General features: G+C 36.5%; 1 protein-coding gene across 1 annotated transcript in view; it reads right to left on the reverse strand.

Moving 5' to 3' along the window:
• LOC120635952 (gamma-aminobutyric acid receptor subunit beta-like) overlaps positions 1-21,268 on the reverse strand; it is an 89,382-nt gene that overhangs the window by 5,706 nt on the left and 62,408 nt on the right. The window contains exons 3-5 of the mRNA XM_039907158.1: positions 14,139-14,206; positions 5,038-5,154; positions 4,056-4,165 (exon numbers count right to left, since the gene is read on the reverse strand). Of these exons, the coding sequence (XP_039763092.1) occupies positions 4,056-4,165; positions 5,038-5,154; positions 14,139-14,206 (295 nt within the window). The remainder of the gene's footprint in view (positions 1-4,055; positions 4,166-5,037; positions 5,155-14,138; positions 14,207-21,268) is intronic.

The raw sequence follows: 21,268 nt of genomic DNA on the forward strand, positions 1-21,268 counted from the left end.
AAAAATATGATATCTTCGAACAAACTATAAAAGAGATAGAAAACAAGAATGCCCAGAATAAAGCAGTTAAAGATAAAATTGGAAGAGAAGCAAGGGAACATATAATGAAACGGAGTATTTTGAGCAAAGAAAACCAAAAATAGAAAAGAAATAACTAAGATAATTAATGAATCTATTAGAAATCATAGGCAAAAAGCTAGATCGGAAAGATTTTTATTCCATATAGAAACTACAGAAGGCGTCAGAAAGGCATTTAAAGATTTAGAAGAGAACAGTACCTGGATTCCGAAGATAAAAGATCAAAAACAAAATAAAGACAAAACGAAAAGGCTTGAAATCCTAAAATCAGCAACAATTTTCTATCGCAACCTGTATAGTGACCAAAGCGCAGAAACAGTACCAAATTTTGATCGCGATGACAATGAGGATAAAATTCCTCCGATCATGATAAATGAAATAGTCAAGCCTATCCAATCACAAAAGAATGGAAAATCACCAGGTGAGGACGGAATTTCTAACGAACTTATAAAAGGTACATCTCATGTTATACAGAACAATCTTGTACACTTGTTTAACGAAATTTTGGGAAAAGAAGAAATACCAGCTCAATGGGCTTCATCAATGATTATCTTGCTGTATAAAAAAGGAAATAGAGACGATATCAACAATTATAGGCCCATTAGTCTTATGTCTAACCTGTATAAAATATTTTCAAAAATTTTACTTGATCGGATTACTAAAGTTTTAGACGAAAGTTTAAGACGAGAACTAACCTAAGGAACAAGCTCGATTTCGTAGTGGATTTTCAACGAAAGACCATATACATACGATAAAACAAGTCGTGGAAAAATGCAACGAATACAATATGTCTTTTTACCTAACCTTTGTTGATTATAACAAGGCTTTGATTCTCTGGAACATGAGAAGATTTAGGAAGCATTGCACAAAAAATATATTAGATTATTACAGAACATATACAGGAATATGACAGCAAAATAAGAACAGAAAGAGTAGGGGAAAAGTTTGAGATTAAGAAAGATGTTAGACAGGGGACCCCTTATCACCTTAACTTTTCTCTGCCACTCTGGAATACGTATTTAAAAACCTAGACTGGATAGAATATGGAATAAATGTTAATGGTACAAAGCTGTACCATCTTCGATTTGCGGACGATCTTATAATAATTTCAAACAACCCAAAACACTTGCAAGAAATGCTCAAGCAACTAGTGCTCATTATTATGTCAAAAACCAAATTAATGACTAACTGTTCTAAACACCCTATTTAAGTTAATAACAATGTCATCGAGTATGTCAACGAGTATACATACCTTGGACAAATTATTTCTCCTAAACACATCACCTCAAAAGAAATACAGAACAGGATTAATTCTACATGGAGGAAATACTGGTCGTTGAAAGAAATCACAAAAAATCCAAGGATACCACTGTAACTAAAGAGTCAGACATTTAACTCCTGTATTCTTCCATGTATGACTTATGGTTGCCAAACATGGGCTCTAACCAAAGAAAACCTCAAAAAATTAGAAACATGCCAACATAATATCGAAAGAAGCATGATAGGAATAAAAAGACAGGATAAAATAAAACTTAGGCATATAAGAGGGAAAACAAATATAACAGACGTAACGTATTTAGGGGGGCAATGCGTTGTGAGTTATGATCTTCCGATGATGTTTAGGTTTGTTTTAAATGTTAAACACACTTGTATTTAAGAATCACTTTACTCCGATATTTACAATATTGTTTAGAGCCGATAAGAAATACCATAACATTCGTTTTACATTGAGCGACACGACTGGTGCACGAATCCAATAGCGAACTACCGGCACGCGGTTAGTGTACCGACTACCTACATGCAAACGACGACGTCATAAAACCAGTCGGCAGTTTGTGCGTTTCAACTGCGAGATTGGTATGGACTATGGTTGAATTCCACCGGTAGGTACTTACACGTACACACGGTAGGATCTTAAATGTAAGTTTGTGAATGTTGATATGTATGTTTGTGTGAATGTTTGTATGTTCAAATTGTTATTAGTAAATTAGAATAAGGCGTTAAGTTATATATGTATGTAAAGTATTTAAATTAATTTTTATGATATAAGTATTTCGTTTATATATTGTTATCAGACCCTACGCAACCCCCCTCCAGAGACCGTCAAGGGCAATACAAATTTGGTTTTCTGACTTGGCGGCCGGAATGAGTTCGATAACCATTAAAATTACATTTTTCAGATGGCTGCTCATCTTCATTAGGATTGGGGTCGCTTTGGTCGTTTAATAAATAGGCTGGTTTAAGGCGGTCTATTGATACCGTTACTTCCTAGCCATTAACTAATAGATTGAAAACTTTGTCGTTGCGAGATAACACTTTATACGGTCCTGTGTAGGCAGGTTGTAATGAGCCACGTGATGCATCTTCTCTAAGGAAAACGTGATCGGTGGTCTCAACGCTTTGAAAACAACAACTGTGTTCCTACCATGCCGTGCAGCTGGTACAGGCCGCAATTTCTCAGCGAACGCGCGCAGACGGGCCGTAAAATCGGTTATATCTGTGGTACTATTTACCGAGAAGTGGAAAGTTGGCGGCCTCGATCTGTCACAATGGTCTCTGGGCTGCCAAAGCGCGATATCCAACCTGACAACAAGGCTTTTGCTGTCGTTTCGGCTGTAATGTCAGCTATTAGTATGACTTCCGCCCATCTAACCGGTGTCTCAATAAGTAAATAATCAGTAAGATAAGATTGTTAAGTAAGTTAATTAAGTGTTAAGAAATCATTATTATTATTATTGACGTTGTTGATAACCGTCAAAACTCAGATGGCATTTGTTATTTAAAGAACTTACAGATAATAATTATTCGTTTACGGGCCAATTATTGAATAGAAAATTAATTGAAATTCGCAGTACTTTTATCATTATAACTCTTTAGTATATACTTTATAGATTTAAAAATATGAAATTAAAGGACTTTACTAGTAGAATAATGTACGCTATAAACCGTTATTATTTTTATAATGTATATGTTTTATATTTACGTTGATGTCCAATTTCCTAATGGAAGGTGCATAATAACATAATTTATCGACGGTTATACTCGTAAATTGTATGAATCTCTTTATTGATATTAAATTAGTGTGTCGCTTGTTATGTAAATAACTGAACCTTATGAGTGAACGGCAGGCGGTGATGTGGTGGTTCGGGTTTCGACCTCAGTTTCAGGGGCGACCAAGTTCGATCCCCGGTCCACACCTCTAGATTTTCAAAGTTATGCTTTCAATTTATACTAAAATTTTTAAATATCCTTGCTTTATCGGTGAATGGAAATCTCGTGATTAATTCGTGCTATGTCCAATGCTAGAATGAGGTTCCGCCCGATTCGAAAGGTTTGATCATAACCACCACGCTGGGCAGACGAGTTGGTATTCATAGTAGACGGCAGAAGTAGCAACGCAGTTGATGGTGCCAGCACGTCTTTATGACCCGTTTAGTTGCCTCGTAAAAACACCCGCGGGAATACGAGAAACACAACAAATAAATAGTCTATGCTAATATTATAAATGCAAAAGTTTGGATGGATGTTTGTTTCGCCAATATGCCAGAACGGCTAGACGTGTCTGTGTGTGGGAAGTTTAGGACACGGATAGATTATAGTTTGGAATATCGACATAGGGTCATTTTAAAATGTGCGATGCCCGAGGTATATGTTTTTGTTCAGAGGCATACAAGACAAATTTCTTTTTTCAAAATTCAATTCCAAATCAAAATGTATTTATTTCCTGCACTAAACACTAAACTAACTAAACACTTTTGAAACGTAGTAGTGTGTTTGTAGTGATTCTACCACCTATTTCGAAAGGCAGACTTCGTCGAGAAGAACCGGTAAAAAACTCAGTAGTTACACTTTTCCAACATCAATATTTTACAACCATTTTTCTATCTTGCGGGACATTAGAGCGGAGTGGTCTCTTTCCAACCTATCTTGTCACAAAGAAATTATAACAACTAGTAAAACATACATTACAAAATTACCTTATACTACGTGTGATAGATCCGGAGTGGTGTATGCGAATGAACTCGTTGCTCGTCGTGGCGATGTGGAAATACGACTGTTTCTCGTTCACGAAGAAAGTATCGGGTACCTGTAAACAAGGGTGCGTTGTTTTTTTAGAAGTTGAAGGGTCATCGGTCGATAACTCGATGCGGGCGAATGGGGTGGGACCCAGCGATCCCGCTTGGTCCCCAACACATTATAATCGTTAAAGCTCACCACCTTGGAGGCGCGTGAGAATACGCTCTAAAACCCGCTCTCATATAAGAGAGAAAGCATCGGAACTAATTGACGAGCCGATGTTTTTGATAATGATGATCTTCTAGGGTAGATTATTATTCGTCCAGCAATGATAACAATATATTTATTTATAACTAGATATAAAAATATAAATATTTCAACCTCTTCAACACTCATCTTGGTAATAATTACTGTTTTATCGACGCTGAATTATTTGAACAACACTTGAGATAATCGGCTTATGATTTAGCTTAATAACCTCTGTCCCGTAATTATAAAATACCATCATAATTATTAACGTCTACCTAAACTTAATAATTTTTACTTATGCTGCTAACTGGTAAATTTGTGTCTTATCCATTTTGTTAAACATGTAACAAAATAGACGTGTGGTGATAGACTTTTACGTAGATGTTCTACCGAAATTAATCGTAATATTACTTTATTTATCTAAACTTAATAATTTTTACTTATGCTGCATACTGGTGAAATTGTGTCTAACCCATTTTGTTAAACATTGAACAAAGCACACTTGTGGTAATGAACTTTTACGTAGACATTTTTAGAATTAATCGTCACGCAGAAACCACGGATGGGATTTCAATGTTAGAGGCACCTATGATTTAAGTCTATTGACATTTTTTATCCCGGATGATTGTTTTAGTCCCTAGGGAAAACAGAAATTAAAAGAAAACTAGTTTTACAAATTTGTTGCATAGTTACCCAAATATTTCGTATAAACTCGGAGCCCACCGAGAGTGTCTCAACGCCAGGCGTTTTATTATACGCAAGCCTGGGATCCGTCCAAAATTGTCTGAAGTAGAAATCCAATGTAAAGTCCTGAAACATTTTACCATTCCATTTTACGGTATAAAGCGATCCTGTCAACCACTAACACGAACACAATACATAACACCTTATTTCCATTAATCGTGATAGCTTTCATATTCAAAGTTAAATATTGAAATGTTCTAAACAGACTTGACAGCATGGCAGATAACGGTCTTGTACGCACTCATTCACCATCAGTACCCTCAATACGGATTGTACAACTCCCAAGCGTTTTCGATTAGCGAAGCGTCAGACTTTAGCGTGGGTCCAGATTACCGTAATTTTGTGAGCTATGAGTCGCGTATTTTTCGTCGCGGAATTTTGGATACTTCTACTGAACTGCCACGTTACGTTTATGACTTAAAATGGTATTTTTTTTTCTCGGATTATTTGCTAAGCGGAGCGTTACTATCGCTCTACGCTACAGTAACGCGCCTACAGCGTCGAGGGGAGAAGCGAGCGCGGAATGCTAGGCTGAACTGGCAATGGATTCCTAGCTACGGCTAGGAAATCGATGAACGTCGGCGTCGTAAGGTGCTGGAATTGCGACACTGCACCGCTTAACTGGTGCGCGAGGCGGACATTAAATGAGTCGCTGGGAGCCGTTGAAAAAAAACCGCCTCGGAATTTGGATTTTGATGATGAGGCCAAAACCTCGAAGGAATAAAAGAGTCTTATAGGAGATCCTTAGGGCGTTCTGGTTCCTGCTTAGATCTGTTACTATGGATTAGGATTACGGGTCTAATAGAATGGTAACTGAGGACTAAGATTTGCCCGTCGATTGGTTGACTGAAAATTTGCGTTACTGAAGTTGCAATATTTGTGCACTAATTACACCCTACCGGATTTAAAGCTGTGTCTATCAGAAAAACAGTGGCGTGCATAGGGTTTTCGGTCAGGGTATGCATTAAAAAAAAATAGGAACTGAACATGGTATTTTGATGTAACTGTATAATTTTTTTTGTGATACCCATTTGGTATTATGTAGATCGCATCTCCTATGTCCAGTATAGTAAGCTCTGAGACGATCGACCAGCAAGTTCTTAAAATAGTCTGCCATTGCGGCAATTACATTAAATAATGTTTTTTTAGTGTAAACAATAAACTAACATAGGTATTATTATAAATAAATAATGAAACAAAAAACTGATCACTGATATTCGCCGTTTATGTGAATCAGTCAGAGCTCTTTTTACGTGCCGCTCGTTGTAGGTGCATTCCTTCCTTTACGAATAATCTCAATAAAACGTTAGTGAAAAATTCGTTCTAAACTTACCTACATTTTTCAAGCACACTGAACCATCAGATAACGCGCCGAATATGAGAACTTTCTTACACTACGAATATTCCTTACAATCATTTACAATCAGTACACTGTCACAAAGGTTAATGTTAACAATAATAATTGTAACTATTTACAAACAACCGTACAGCAAACGAAAAAAACAGTAGTTAATTCTAATTCAGTGAATATAAGTTGTTATGACAGAAGATAAAAGGTAAACAATAATGGCGCTTGGCGATCAAAGTCAAAATATGTCCATAATATTTTCTTAGTACACAAATGTTATTAAAAGTTGTTATTTGAACAATAAATAAAAAGAATATGACTTCATCAGTTGCCAACGGCACCTGGTAAGCGTTAATTATTTATTTAACATAATTCGGCAACTTTTAATTTGGTTATTTTAATATAATTTTTGAACAAATTAGCTACTTATAAATTTCTAAAGACCTTGAATGTATTGAAATTAATTGATATTTTTTTAAATTAAAACAAAGAATTATTGCCGTTTAAAACAATAACAAACAAAGCAAATTACATCTGCTTATAAAAAACAAAACATACATTTGGATTTCTACTTTCCGTAAGCAGTACTTTTAAGATTTGCACACAAGCAAAATTCCTTACTGGAAACCTGGAATACTGGCACACATAGAAAGAGCCAAATATTGTGTAAGCACGCACACGATTATATCATTACACACCAGAACTTCCTAGTGTGCTCGCGCACACTAGTAACGACAGATGCATTCAATCGCCGTGCTTCTATGCAGACCGCGGCAGCGCGGCGCACTAATTCGAGCGACGAATAAACGATTTACCTGGCAATGGGTACTAAATCGTAAAAACCCCAGCTAATATTATGAGATTTAAATTATATTTCAAGTGTTACTTTTTATTCAGCGATACTGTTTACAATTCAAAATTAAAATATAATCCATATATTATGACGTTTGTCTATTTTAGTTCTAAACCATGACACGGGACTTGTCCATTGAATTTACATAGAAGTGCGGCTGGTTTTAACTAGATGGCGCTTTCATAGTTTTCTATTCATTGTTTAATTTTTTTTTAATCTTTTAATTTTAGGTCGTCCTTATGGTCTGAGAGGTCATGAGGTATGCACTGCTTATTTGCATCTTATTTGCATGCTTTTATTTTAACGTAAATTTATCGGTACTTTTATTGTAGTTAAACGTTAAGTATTAAGCGACGCTCACGCGTGACTTGCGTTTTTGCTCTGGTGTCTCGATCGAAAACTATCGATGCTCTTGAGTTTGCTTGCGATCTAGTACTAAGGGTACATGTTCATTCGGGTATTCATATTTAAGCATCTCAATATTAATTCCTAAATAGTTACCTACCTAGGAATTAAGGTACAAATAATTCAACAAATATTGCCAATAATCATAAATGTAAATAAAATGTTGGATGCCACGAATTGCGAAACAAACACGCGATTTAAAGCTTTGAAACGCGCGGTGAATTATCATTATTAGTATTATAAATATAAGTCTATCATTAGTAGATAGTCTTTCATTTTTAGCTCGTTTACTTGAATGAAAAAAATGGGTGATCATAAATTTATTTTCATGTCCGCGCTTTTCATTCACCCAACAGGGTTTTATATTAAACGCTTGGCGTGAAACCCCATGCGCATGTCTGAGTTCTTTAGCTTTCAAATGCTGGTGAGAGAGAGCGTTCGTGCGTTAGTTTTCGCAACAAGAATGAAACTGCGGGCATTGATACATCCCTTTCCTTGTTCAAATAAATGAATACAAGAATATTCAGAATATCGTATTATGTTTACGTACAAGACCAAAATATTTAACCTTAAACCACGTATTCAGTAGTATACTAAAAATAACTTTTCTAAAATAGTATAACTAAATTTACCGCTTAGTATTCAAATCGTAGCGAATGTGTGGCGGAAATAAGTGTTTGAAAATCGAGCACTATTCAAGTCTTCATGGTTCAATCATTATTGTTTTAGAAACAGAAATGATTGTATGTCATAGGTACAGTAGTATTGGACTTGAAACCTTGTACGCGCGCTCAATTAGGTACATACTAATGAATACAAAGCTTAGATTTATAAATGAAAATGAATTCGTGTGATACTGAAATTTAGTTAAAAATAATTTTCTCTGCCATGTGTCAATTTTTTTACAATTACTATACAAAATAATGGTATAAAAGTATACTTATTTATAAAAGTACACGTAACGTTATATTTGGATCTTGGTTTGTTTGAGAGCTTTTTAATACAGCGAGTGCATTATTATTTATACCTGACCTAATGAGGTCTGAGAATGAGAATGATCATATTTACAACTATTATATTATACCTATAATCCTCGGGGTAGCCTTACTCCCTAGAGGACGCGTCCCCAGGTGGCGGATAGGGGGGTGCTCGATGGAGAGTCAAACCTCCATAGGGTAGGAGGAAAATTAAATACCTCCCGCGGACCACAAGGCCAGAGAAGGTCACTCTGTAAAAAACCCCTACCCCCGGGCTTCTCCGACGTATTCGGAGGCGAGGCCGTGGGCAGTGCTGCGGGTCTAGACTGGGGCACGCAGAAGAGATGGTGGCGGATGAGCCCCACGTGGGTCAACGGCGGCGCTCACACCTCGAGGATGGTGACAGTCTTGGCGTCAGGTGGCAACCGGCCGTAAAATGCATAGCCAAATTCATCTCCTGATACTAAAATGAAAGCACAACAAAAGAGAAATGAGACCAATACTAGGGCGTCCCCCGGAAGCGACGGTCAGAACTCACCGGCGAACCATGCGATATATATTAGGGCGTTCCCCACAAGCGACGACTGTAGACGCAACGCTACTAACATGCGTTTAGCGACATGGAACATTGGTTCACTGACCGGACGTAGCCAAGAACTGGCAGAGACCTTACACAGACGCAATATAAATATTTGCTGTATTCAAGAACTGAAATGGAAAGGTTCGAAGTCCAGGAATATCGGTTATAATTACCAACTGTACTACCACGGCTCGTCAACCAAAAACGGTGCTGGCATCGTACTCGACGGAAATCTGAAGCAGAGAGTTATTAAAGTTGACCGAATAAATGACCGAATCATGTGCGTTAAAATGGCTCTAGAAAACCAGCCCTGCTTTAATATTATTTCTGCATATGCGCCGCAGACAGGCTGCAGAAAAGAAGACAAACAAACGTTTTGGGAAGAGCTGCAAGACGTGCTTCAAAGTATACCGAAAACAGAAAGAAAAGTCATTGCAGGCGATCTAAATGGGCATGTGGGTCAGAAAGCCCCAAAAGATTGCAATGTCCATGGAAATTTCGGGTACGGCATTCTAAACGAACAGGGGAGGGACGTCTTGGAACTTGCATCAACGTTTGACATGCCTATAGTCAATACCTTTTTCCAGAAAACCCCTGAACACCTTATCACCTACAAAAGTGGGAGAGATTCCACACAGATTGACTTCTTCCTGTGTGATGCTGTTATGCGTAAACATTTCAGAGATTGCAAGGTTATCCCCGGGGAACCTTTGACCACTCAACACCGAATTCTCGTAGCCTGTCTCAATCTACCTAATTGGAATAAGAATCCCAAAATTAAATCTCTCCCTAGAATCAAATGGTACAACTTAAATAAAACAGAAGGTTTAGCAGCTATTAAACAAGTAAAAGAATATCTCGCAGACCCTATAGACAATTTTGAAACAATTGACGCCAACACATTATGGAACGACTTCCACACACACGCTATAGCGATAGGCAAAAAAGTCCTTGGCGTAACTAAAGGCAGCAAACTGAATACCGGCAAAGATGCAAGTTGGTGGTCTAGAGATGTTAAAGAAAAGCTCATCCAAAAGAAAACCAGTTTTAAGAAATGGCAAAATACAAATTCAGAACTCGATAAAACCGAGTACATGTTTGCAAAACGATTAGCAAAACAAACGGTTGCCATTGCTAAGGCGACAGCAGATGAGGAGCTGATATCTAGACTGCAGAGTGCTGAAACTGAAAAGGAAATTTTTAAAATAGCGAAACACCGTAATAAGCAAACTCAAGATTTTAAGCACAATAAATACATTAATGATATTTCAGGAAAATTATTAACTACAGACAAAGAAATCATTAATAGATGGCAGGAATACTTTCAGAAACTTTTGAATGAAGAGTTTCCACATCAACAAACGATACCCCTCTCACCTGTATCTGGCCCTTTAGAGGTCATTTCACCTTCTGAAGTCAAATCCGCTATTAAGGCGATGAAAAATGGCAAAGCCACGGGCCCCGACGAGATACCGGCAGAGCTTTGGAAAAAAACAGGAGAGAGCGGTGTGAAATGGCTAACAGACTTGTTTAACCTTATCATAGCTAAAGGAAATATGCCAGATATGTGGAGACTGAGCAACATGATACCATTCTATAAGAATAAAGGAAGTATAGCTGAGTGTGGAAACTATAGAGCTATCAAATTAACGTCACATACCCTTAAAATCTGGGAAAAAGTCATTATCAATAGACTTATTTTGCTCACGAAAATCTCACCTAACCAGTGTGGCTTTTCTGCAGGGGTTGGTACTACGGATGCAATACACTCTGTAAGAATACTGATGGACAAGTATAAAACCCTTAAAAAGGATTTACATATGGTCTTTATTGATCTCGAAAAGGCCTTCGACCGAATACCGCGTCAACTCATATGGCAAGGTCTCAGGGGCCAGCTAGTAACGGAACAGTACATCAGTATCGTACAGGATATGTACAGCAATGTTACCACCCGGGTTGTCTCACCAGCCGGAATAAGTAATAGCTTCGAAGTCAAAGTCGGCGTTCATCAGGGATCTACTCTGAGCCCCTTGTTGTTTAACATCGTCATGGATTACATCACCAAAGATCTTCAAAAACCGGTACCATGGACAATTTTATATGCAGATGATGTAGTTTTAGTGGAAGAATCATTGCCAGAACTTCAAAAAAACCTAGAAGCATGGCGAGAGGGATTGGAAAGCAGAGGTCTAAGAGTAAGCCGACAAAAAACCGAATACATGCTTTGCAATTTCTCTAATATCAATGCAAATATCCAGTCACCACCTACAATAGACGGCAGACCTTTGAACCAAGTTGACAGTTTCAAATATCTAGGCTCCGTTATTAACACGAAAGCAAATACCGAAGATGAAATTCATAGCAGAATCAACACAGGATGGCTCAAATGGAGGTCCCTTACTGGTGTTCTTTGTGATGCGAAACTGCCAATTAAAGTGAAAGGCACCGTGTACAAAAGAGCTGTACGATCAGCACTGCTATATGGGTCTGAATGCTGGGGAATGAGGAAGAGTGACGAACAGAAAATACATGTTACTGAAATGAAGATGTTGCGCTGGGCTGGGGGCATTACAAGATTGGACAAAATTCGGAATGAGTTCATCCGAGGCTCTTTTAAAGTTGCGGAAGTACAGCATAAGATGCAGGAGAGCCGATTACGCTGGTACGGGCATGTAATGCGTAGAGACAAAAGCCACATGACACAGCGAGTAATGGCTATAGATGAAGGCAAAAGAGGTAGAGGTCGCCCACTTACCACCTGGACTAGAACCGTTTTCAATGACATGAAAACTCTGGGCCTAACACCAGAAATGACACAAGACCGTATTAAATGGCGGACAAGTATCAGGAGGGCCGACCCCAAATAGGGAATGCGCCAGGAGAATGATGAATGATGATGATATATTATACCTATAATATAATAGTTGTAAATATGATCATTCGATTATGTATAATTACGTGTACTTTTTTGTGTAGTTATGTAGGTATGACATATACTCACTAGGGTCACGTCATAAAGTGACTTTAAAGTCCCTTGATTTGGTTTCCACTAGGGGTTATTCACCCTGGTCTAAATAAATTACACATTGTTCTTTGGAACCGTTATCAAGGGTATTTTGGCTTTCCACTTTTAAATTAAATATCAAATTATTTTTGTATCTTCCACAAATATGAAGTCTATGTTTGATCGAACGAACGAACTTTAATTTGCTTTTCTTTTAATCAGTTGAAACTCAAAATAATAATATGGAGTAATTAAAATAAACATAAAGTTCCCTCGTCTAACCGGAACTCACTGGACAACGGTACAAACATTTAAATACATTCATAGCAAGACTACTTAAAAGTAAGAAAATTGCGAGTGGCGATTACGAAGAAGTTTAATCGCCTGGGAGACAATAGTAAGAAACCCACAGTCACAACAGATACCTACTCAAAAACATAAAAAGCTTAAAACAAAAATAACAAAAATGGACCAAAAACGACAGTGTTCTGCTTTGTGGAATGCTTAGTAGCAAGTACAATTTTGTATGTCTTTATGATTGTGACAAACCCGGTAAGGTACACCACTGTTTGCCAATTTACATTTATGTACATTTAAAATAAGGCAATTGGTTGCGTTGGAAAACGTAATGAGACAAGCAATCAGTACGACGTGATGGTGGGATACATTTTTACTTTATTTATTGAAAAAAAATTGCTTTATAAAATTTTTTCTTAGCTTTTTCGTAAAAGGATAACATAAAAACCTTTTATTATTTTATAAAATACTAGTTATGTTTAATATTTTATAAAATCTAATACTTCATAAATTTCTAGTCTGAATTCTAGAAGATTCGCATTAAAGAAATGTGATATCGCGGCGTGAAATGATGGAATAACGTTCTGCCCTTAAATATATATTTTTTATATTGTTCGCGTATATTTTATGATTTAACTATCACTCACATTCACACTGTAAAGGCCTTCACTCACTTATCGCCTCAACGCTTTCCCAACACCGTTTAACGCCGGTTCAACACCAACTTTCGATTCACCGGCAACGAGTCGACAACTGTCTGTCACTTCTACCACATCAGCGTACGGTCCATATAGTTTTCACGAGTTCACAACGCGTTTCCAAAGAGTAGTAAGCCTGCTTGGTGCTTAGAAGAGTACGACGAGTGGGCAACGCGTCATCCACTATTCGTTATTAATTTTCAGTTTTTAAAACAACTTACTTTATGCCGCACAACATAAACCTTTCTTTACCGTGCTCTAATTTGAGTGGAGTTGGTGTCGAGTCGGCGTCGAATCCGCGTCGAGCCGAAATGGTGTGCGAAGGGCTTAATGCTTGTATTAACTTCCACTCTTAAAATAATATTGTTTTATTTCTTACGTGTTTGGAGCGATTACAGTTGTTTTAGCTATCACAATGTCAGTGATTTTTATTTGCGAGAAGTAATCATTTCTATAGGGTTCTATGTTCCCGATATTCCGTTTTCCAACGTAAAAATTTGTATGATACTAAAAAAGTGGTGTATCGCCTGCCGAGCTGTCAGCTCCAATACGCATGCTCGCAGCCTCGTATCTGGGGCGGCGGCCACAGCCGGAGCGACCGAGACAAGCGTGAGTTGACAGTAGCGAGTACCATGAGCACTTCGGAGACGGAGCCGATAGAGAGCACATACATGGTGACGCCCACCTCCACTGGCGGACCTGCAAACAAGCCCAATTGTGAGTCGCGCGCGCGCATCGCGCCGTGAAAACGAAACCAGAGGACCTGACGTTAATGGGACGCCCGATCCCCCCGATCGAACGTGATAAATGGTTCGAGCGAAGGTGATCTTACCCTAAGGATAGCTCTTCTCTAATGACCATCTACTTAAATATTACTCTCTTAAATACCATTTTCACTTCAGATAACGAGCTGATTGACAGCACATACATGGTGACACCCACGTCCACCGGCGGTCCTGAAATTTCACATGGGATTCATCTACCGGCACGGTCATAAATACCCGTTTTTTTTAAGTTTCTACGAACGGTAGTATATTCTGTATCCTAGTGTCTTTTGCGTTATAATAAGCTTTCAAAATGCCATGTTAAAGCATAATTTATTAATTGCGTGTCCTAAATGATGATGCGTATTTCGACCTCCCTTGCGCATTGTTAACCCCTGTCCCCTGATGATGGGAGTTATAGGTGGGAGGTCCCGGGCTCAATCCGGTAGGTCAAGTAGGGAATTTATACTTTCTGATTTTACGAGTATGATCTGGTCTGTTGGGAGGCAGTGAGTTACCCTCCCAACAAAGACGTACCTCTCAGCGATTTGGCACTCCGGTACATGCCGCGTGAAAACCCATTAACAGTACGGATTTAAAATAACTGCCATACTCTAACTGCTTAGCACGCTATCATCTTAGACTGCATCACTAAAACCAACGACTGGTTTGGAATTACAAAAAGGCTACACCGCCAGCGTTTGGGTACCATAATTAACCACTTTTACGGCATAGCATATTCTTACTAATAATAATAATTAAAATAATAATAATAATAATAATATCGTTTATTTCTTTCATCAAAATTGCACATATAATGAGTTGACGAACTGGCTACCCTAGCTATATTTTATCTGTGTTAAGGATAACCAGCTCTCGCCCCCGGAACAAACATAGACAGATTGAAATTAAGACATTACTATTATGTAGCTTTAATTGTTACTTAAAAGAAAAAAAATAGTAAAGTGCGTGTGTGTGTGTGTGTGTGTGTGTGTGTGTGTGTGTGTGTGTGTGTGTGTGTGTGTGTATATTCTTGTTATTTATCTATTTTCATAGTACCTAGTTTATTTTTGTTGTAAGTATTTTATGTTTAATATAGTAAATTGGTATGTGTTCAGCTTGGAAAAAATTCTAACGTCCATATTCCAAAAGTACTAATATTATAAAGTGTGGCTGTTTGTTACTTATGTTCGGTTATACTTTTATACTGATCTTGATTAATTGGCACTGAGTTATATATACTTATCTTATGTGGATGAAGGACATAGGATAAGTTTATTGTGATACAGTTAACTTAATATATTTTTTTTAATTTGATTTGGATACTTTTTCTAGATTTTTAAAAAACTATACCTATATTGATGAAATCTATTAGCTATTTAAAAATAGAACCCCATGGTATTTAAAAAGCCTTTGTTATGAATGCACGCACAGAATCTATGTTGCAAATAAAAATAAATATTAATTATCTTTAAGCACAGAACTATAAAACCTGAATATTTCTCTTTATGATATTTTTTAACGTCTCTATATATCTCTGACTCTCTATATGGTATAACTCAAACTTCGTCCGGTCCGTCTAACTTCCAAAAATACACATTGATTTGATGATTTGATGCCAATCTCACCATCGCTTAGATAATTTTTCACAGATAGTTTTTATACATAATGAAAAAAAAAGTTTGTTTCTCGTCGCGGTAAAATAATTTTATTACCCACACGGCATGGCAACTTAACTGTTACCTCTTATTGTTTGTTTCTCCTCCTCTTTCGCTCTAACCAAGCAACCGACCAAGTTGATTTTTGGCAAAGAACTAGTTAAAAGGATGGAGTGTAACATTACCACGGGATTTTTAGAAACCTTTATAACCGCGGACAAAGAACGTGGGCAATAGCTAGTTATAAAATAATACTGATGTCAGTCCACGCGGGATTGATGTTTGTTATATTTCAGGCATGCCTGAGAGTTCTTCTTATTGTTCTCAATGCCGTGTGAACTCTAGTAATTCTCTCATAGCATCCATAGATTATGGCTGTATTCTAGATACTAGTAATGAAGCTTTGTTTTTTTTTTATTTCTATAGCCCATTTATTGAGAAAGACTGCAGCCTATATAACTTTTTTAATTATAACCCCTAAGGAGGTTAAATAGGGGATGGAAGATTATTTATTAGTATGCGCTGGAAGTTACACATTAAAATTTTAAATTTATTTATTTCGTAACATCAAATTTAGGAAAAAAAACGACTTCAAAAATCTTCGCTGCGTTTGATAGCCCAATTTTTGAAGATGGAAGCCGGGCGACGCTGTTCTACTGTCCTGGACAGCATCGCATCCCAGTCGTAATATTGTGTAGAATATAGAAAGAATGTTTATCGGAAACTTATCAGAGAAGTTTTACGCAGACAAAGTCACGGGGAACGCTAATATCGTGTATAAAGTGATTCATTAGACACTTCAGAAATCTTGATATAACACCGCGATATAGTAAAGAAAAAAATAAGAGTTGAAAATGAAAATATCAATAATAGTGAATAGGAAAAACCTTAGAGGCAGGTCTATTTACTATTATAGTTTAAATAATAAGCATAATCAAATCTGAAAAATGAGACTTTTTCTGATATTTATTTTTATTATTATTTTACCGGTTTTTAGTTACCAGTATAAAGTGCTAATATACTAAGCTGCTATACACTGGCACTTTAATTTATAGGATTTTTATGACAATTTTATTATACGATCAAAAATAAAAACTTAATGGGACAAAATCGATTCTGATAAGATCACTCGGCTTAGATACATACTTAAGAATAAAGATACCCACCGTTTAGTCTAAAAACGTCACATTTTGGTTTGTGACATCGTCTAATTTTCTTTTGATAACATTTCACTGTTAGTACTTTCGTTATTAAATTTGAATAGCCTTCACATTGGTTCCAAAGTAGTAAAATGAATACTGATCCTTGAACCCGATAATCTCAGGAAATACGGGTCTGACTGCTTCAGCTACGTAAACGTTTCCATAAGATCATGTATCACAAAGGTGTTACCTTTCGAAGTTCTGGGCAATAGTCCGCGACAGCATATATCTATCTTTTAAGGTTGACTTATACGCAGACGAAGTCGCGAGGGACCACTAGTTATATTATATAAATGAATATTTGGAGTTGATTATAAAGAGAGAATCCAACAACACAACAGTGACGAAATTTGGTTTAGTTCGCGCACACTCAAACTGATGCCAACGATCAATCAGTTGGTCGAGACGTTTTTAGACGCTAACGATGTTAGGAAAATTCACAATCGTATCTAAGACGCCTCATGGAGGCCCTAAAAGTTTAAAAAGAAAGTACTAATAAAAAGTATGTAAGTAAGTAAAGCATGTCTTCGGAGATCTTCTTATACTGTAAGGAGAGGTAGCAGTATTGTATAAAGGGGTCAATCCATATTTTACGTCTTGGAATGACCCTACTGCGTAGCTTCACAATAAATACGGCGCATCTATCTCGTTCATCACTAATATTTCGCTAATTTCTCAAGGCGGAACAGGGAGACCTTTGGTGACATTTATCGCCTGTTTATGGGCCAACTTCGCTAAACTATTAGAACCATATGTGTACCATCTAAATGACGGTACACATACGGTACGGCTTGTTATGAAGGAAAATTCGGAAACGCTTGCCAAGAAACCAGCTCTCTCGATTTTACGAAATTAGTGAAAATAATAGATAATGGAGCCTTTAGCGCAAAATTTGACTCTCGCCATCACTAGAGTATCAATGCCAGAAAACCTAAAAAACGCAGTACGATTATGCTTGTTATAGTCTTAAAAATTTAATAGGCCCGTTTTGACATTTGTGCAAGACCATAGAATGTAACTCGGAACAAAACTGAAAGAAACAATAAAATAAAAATCGATTACATACAGTGTTTTAAAAAATACGTATTTTTTTTTTTGGACGTTAAATAATATGAAAGAATATATCGCGAGTATTCTTTTTGCGCTTACTTTATAGTAGCATGCAATTTATAATTGTTGCGAAACGTTTCGAAAACAGTTACGTTCTCAGTCTTTTTTTTTTTTTATTCTTGAGTTGTAACCATTTTTTTTACTGAATATCGAAATTAAATATAGCTCATTCTTTGCAGTAATCTTTACTGCAAATAATGAATATAAAATATAAAATTTTGAATTGACGACACTGGGTTCTAAATAATAAGTCTGAGTTGATGTATCTGACCAAGCGGCACATGACTGAATCGTCCCCGCGCGCACTGCGCAGTTTTTCGTTCCCCATCTTGTAAAGTTGACTGTGGGCTCGTTTAAATTTGATATATATTGTTTACTATTACGTTAACTTTGGCTCTTCTACTTTGGACATTGATTTAAACATAGTGATTTGACTCGATTTTTGTGTTTGTTGTTATATAGTACGAACTCTGTTTCAACATGTTGAAAAGTGGACGTATAATCAACAGCCAGTCACGCGAATTGGTTGTGAAGTTAAAGGAATACTTTGAACGAACGAACACTTTACAATACATAATCATATCAATCAAGTACTGATACAAACTTGAATTGATTTATCGTGAGTATCGAGTCTTATGGTTCCATAACTAGTTACGTCGCGATGACAAATGTCAAAACGGGCCTTTTACTTTTTTACGACTATAATATTTTCAATTTTTTAAATATATAACTATTTTCGGCCGCATCCATATATAGACACAGTAAATATAAACTTTATGCTAAAGTATATTTTCTGTGGTTTGGATGAGCGACGCGCTGTACTCCGCTTTGGGCAACTTTGTCGTTATGGAAGACGTTTAAGCAACAGTTACCTACGTGGGTAACTAAGTAGGTACTACTTTAACGGTAAACACTTTTGTGTTCACAGCATACTTGGGTTTTCGAGATCAGTTTTAAAAAGTTTTGGCCCATAACTCGCGGATTATGGGCTAATGATGAGGGGAACAAAAAAATTGACAAAAAATATGTATGGACATCGGTATGTATGAACATATACTTCGTATACCTTTTTATATAGAAGCAAGGTCAGTACCAGTAGTTTCTACATTTTACTTGGCACCGACTTAAAAATTTTGTAGGAAATATTTATTTCTTGCTTTTTAGTTGTATAACAAAGTCAGTCCGTTTTTTGCAAAAAAAAAATTTTTTACGCTTTTGGGTAGGATTGCAATTAATAATATCTAAGTAATAATAATACAAACAAAACATAAGTGCATCATTTAGGTTTCTATCTATGGAGACGTACTTTCGTAACCATGCAATGTTAGTATAATGATTGTTGGTATTTTAGTGATTTGTACAGTTTACTGTAAACCTAAATCGTCTGCAAAAATTATTAAAAGTAATTTATAAGCGTACTACCATATTGGGTGATTAAGTGTAAATAATAACTATATTTTTATCGTAAAGTTACGTCACTACAAAACTACATTCAATCACGATCTGTCAAAAACGCATTATTTCATCGGCTGAACTATAGAGTCATTGTTGACACGGTATCTGATTAATTGATACAGAGTGATGTAGTGGTACTTATTTTACCATTTTGATTTTCATGCAATCACGTACCAAATAATTACACTTCACGGCATATATTTTTTACGCAATGCGCAAAAGGTTATTGTAAGCGATTTACGAATATTGATCGTCGTCACGCCGCTTCTCCTCCTCAGCGTAAAACTTCTGCGTATTAACTAGGGTGTGCTTCGCTAATGTGCAGAGAGTGAACATGCTATGCTGTCTTTTGTTATTTAAATAAACTGAGCTCGCTGATTTTATTGAACATGACGATAAATTTAAAAAGACCAATAACGTTAGACAAATCTTGACATCGGTTGTTCACTTTGTGAAGAAAAAACCCTGGGTAAACGTAAGGCAGAATTATTGAAGAATGCCAATCTGCCTTGGCTGTTCCGGGTCTAATAATACCAAAGTCGAGTTGTAAATTACAATAGGTTAAAAAAAACCAAAGCTGTTCTTATAAATTACCATTGATTGATGACCTCATATTTTTTTCTAGACACAGTAGTCTAGTTGAGCACTATTGCTCTTCGAGCCGGATGTTGGCAGTTTTGTTTTCGTAGAGAGTTCGTAAAAACTGCTTGTTCGTAATCAATGCTTTTAGGTTGGAAAAAATAACAAAAAGGTATATGCCTATTGAATTGTAAAACGCTCTCGTGACTTTGTAACTTCTTAGTGGATTCAAGTCTGGAGCATTTCTTAAAGATGTCTCTCTTTATATTGATGATTGAATAATCAATTCAAATAGCCTTGCCAAATAACTTTTGGAACTAGGTGTTGAGGTTCTTCGTGTCTGCGGGTTTTGGAAGCACCTGTCTCACGAGAAAAGGCTTGGAAAGGCGCTTGTATTCAAATAAATAATTTGTAGTCATCTTAATATCCATGACACAAGCTAGGCTTACTTTGGAGCTAGATTGCGATGTGTTTGATTTATATATTTATTTTATACTAGACGAAAACACAAACAAACTCTTCGGCTTTATATATTAGTATAAGTTATAAGGTATTATTTACTCTATATAAAAGCTAGATATAATCTACGCCATTTCTATTTTGAAAATTCTATGATTGTTAATTGTTATTATCAGTGTAACGTGTAAAAAAGTAGCAGTTTTTAAAACATGCATTCTGTACGCGTTGTACCACTATTTCAGTTTTCTTAAGTAGCTTATTTACTATAAGTTATTCACGTAAGGTTTTCTTGATATAAAAATGTCATGCCTAATAATAACTTAAATTACCTTTTAATTTAATGTGCGTTAATGTTGCTCATAATTTTCCTCTTAAATCATATAACGTTCAGGAAATTTATGATTGGTTCTATAAACAACTTAATCTAGCTGCAGAAAAAAGTATACCTGTTATCAAATACTGCACAGATCCCCATCAAAGTTGCCTTCTTTATTACTTTCACTGGGATGCTATCCCAACTTGCAGCAACGTTATCATCAAGAGAGGTTATTATTTTACGTATTTCATACTCATCAGTAAGTGGGAGGGATAATGAATAGTAAGTGTTTGTTTGGCTAGCTATGGTCTTTGTTAATAATTTATATTCAAGGTTATACTTTATGAGAATGTCATTAGCCAATTCAGAACCCACATTCGAAAAATAAGAGTTAACAGCATTGACAGAAAGAATCCTGTGGAAGATTTTTTACAGTGAGAAGTGCCGTTGTTTCTTCTTTTGAGTTTGTAAATCG

This window comes from Pararge aegeria, chromosome W, assembly GCF_905163445.1.
Source record: "Pararge aegeria chromosome W, ilParAegt1.1, whole genome shotgun sequence".
Taxonomy (NCBI): Eukaryota; Metazoa; Arthropoda; class Insecta; order Lepidoptera; family Nymphalidae; genus Pararge; species Pararge aegeria.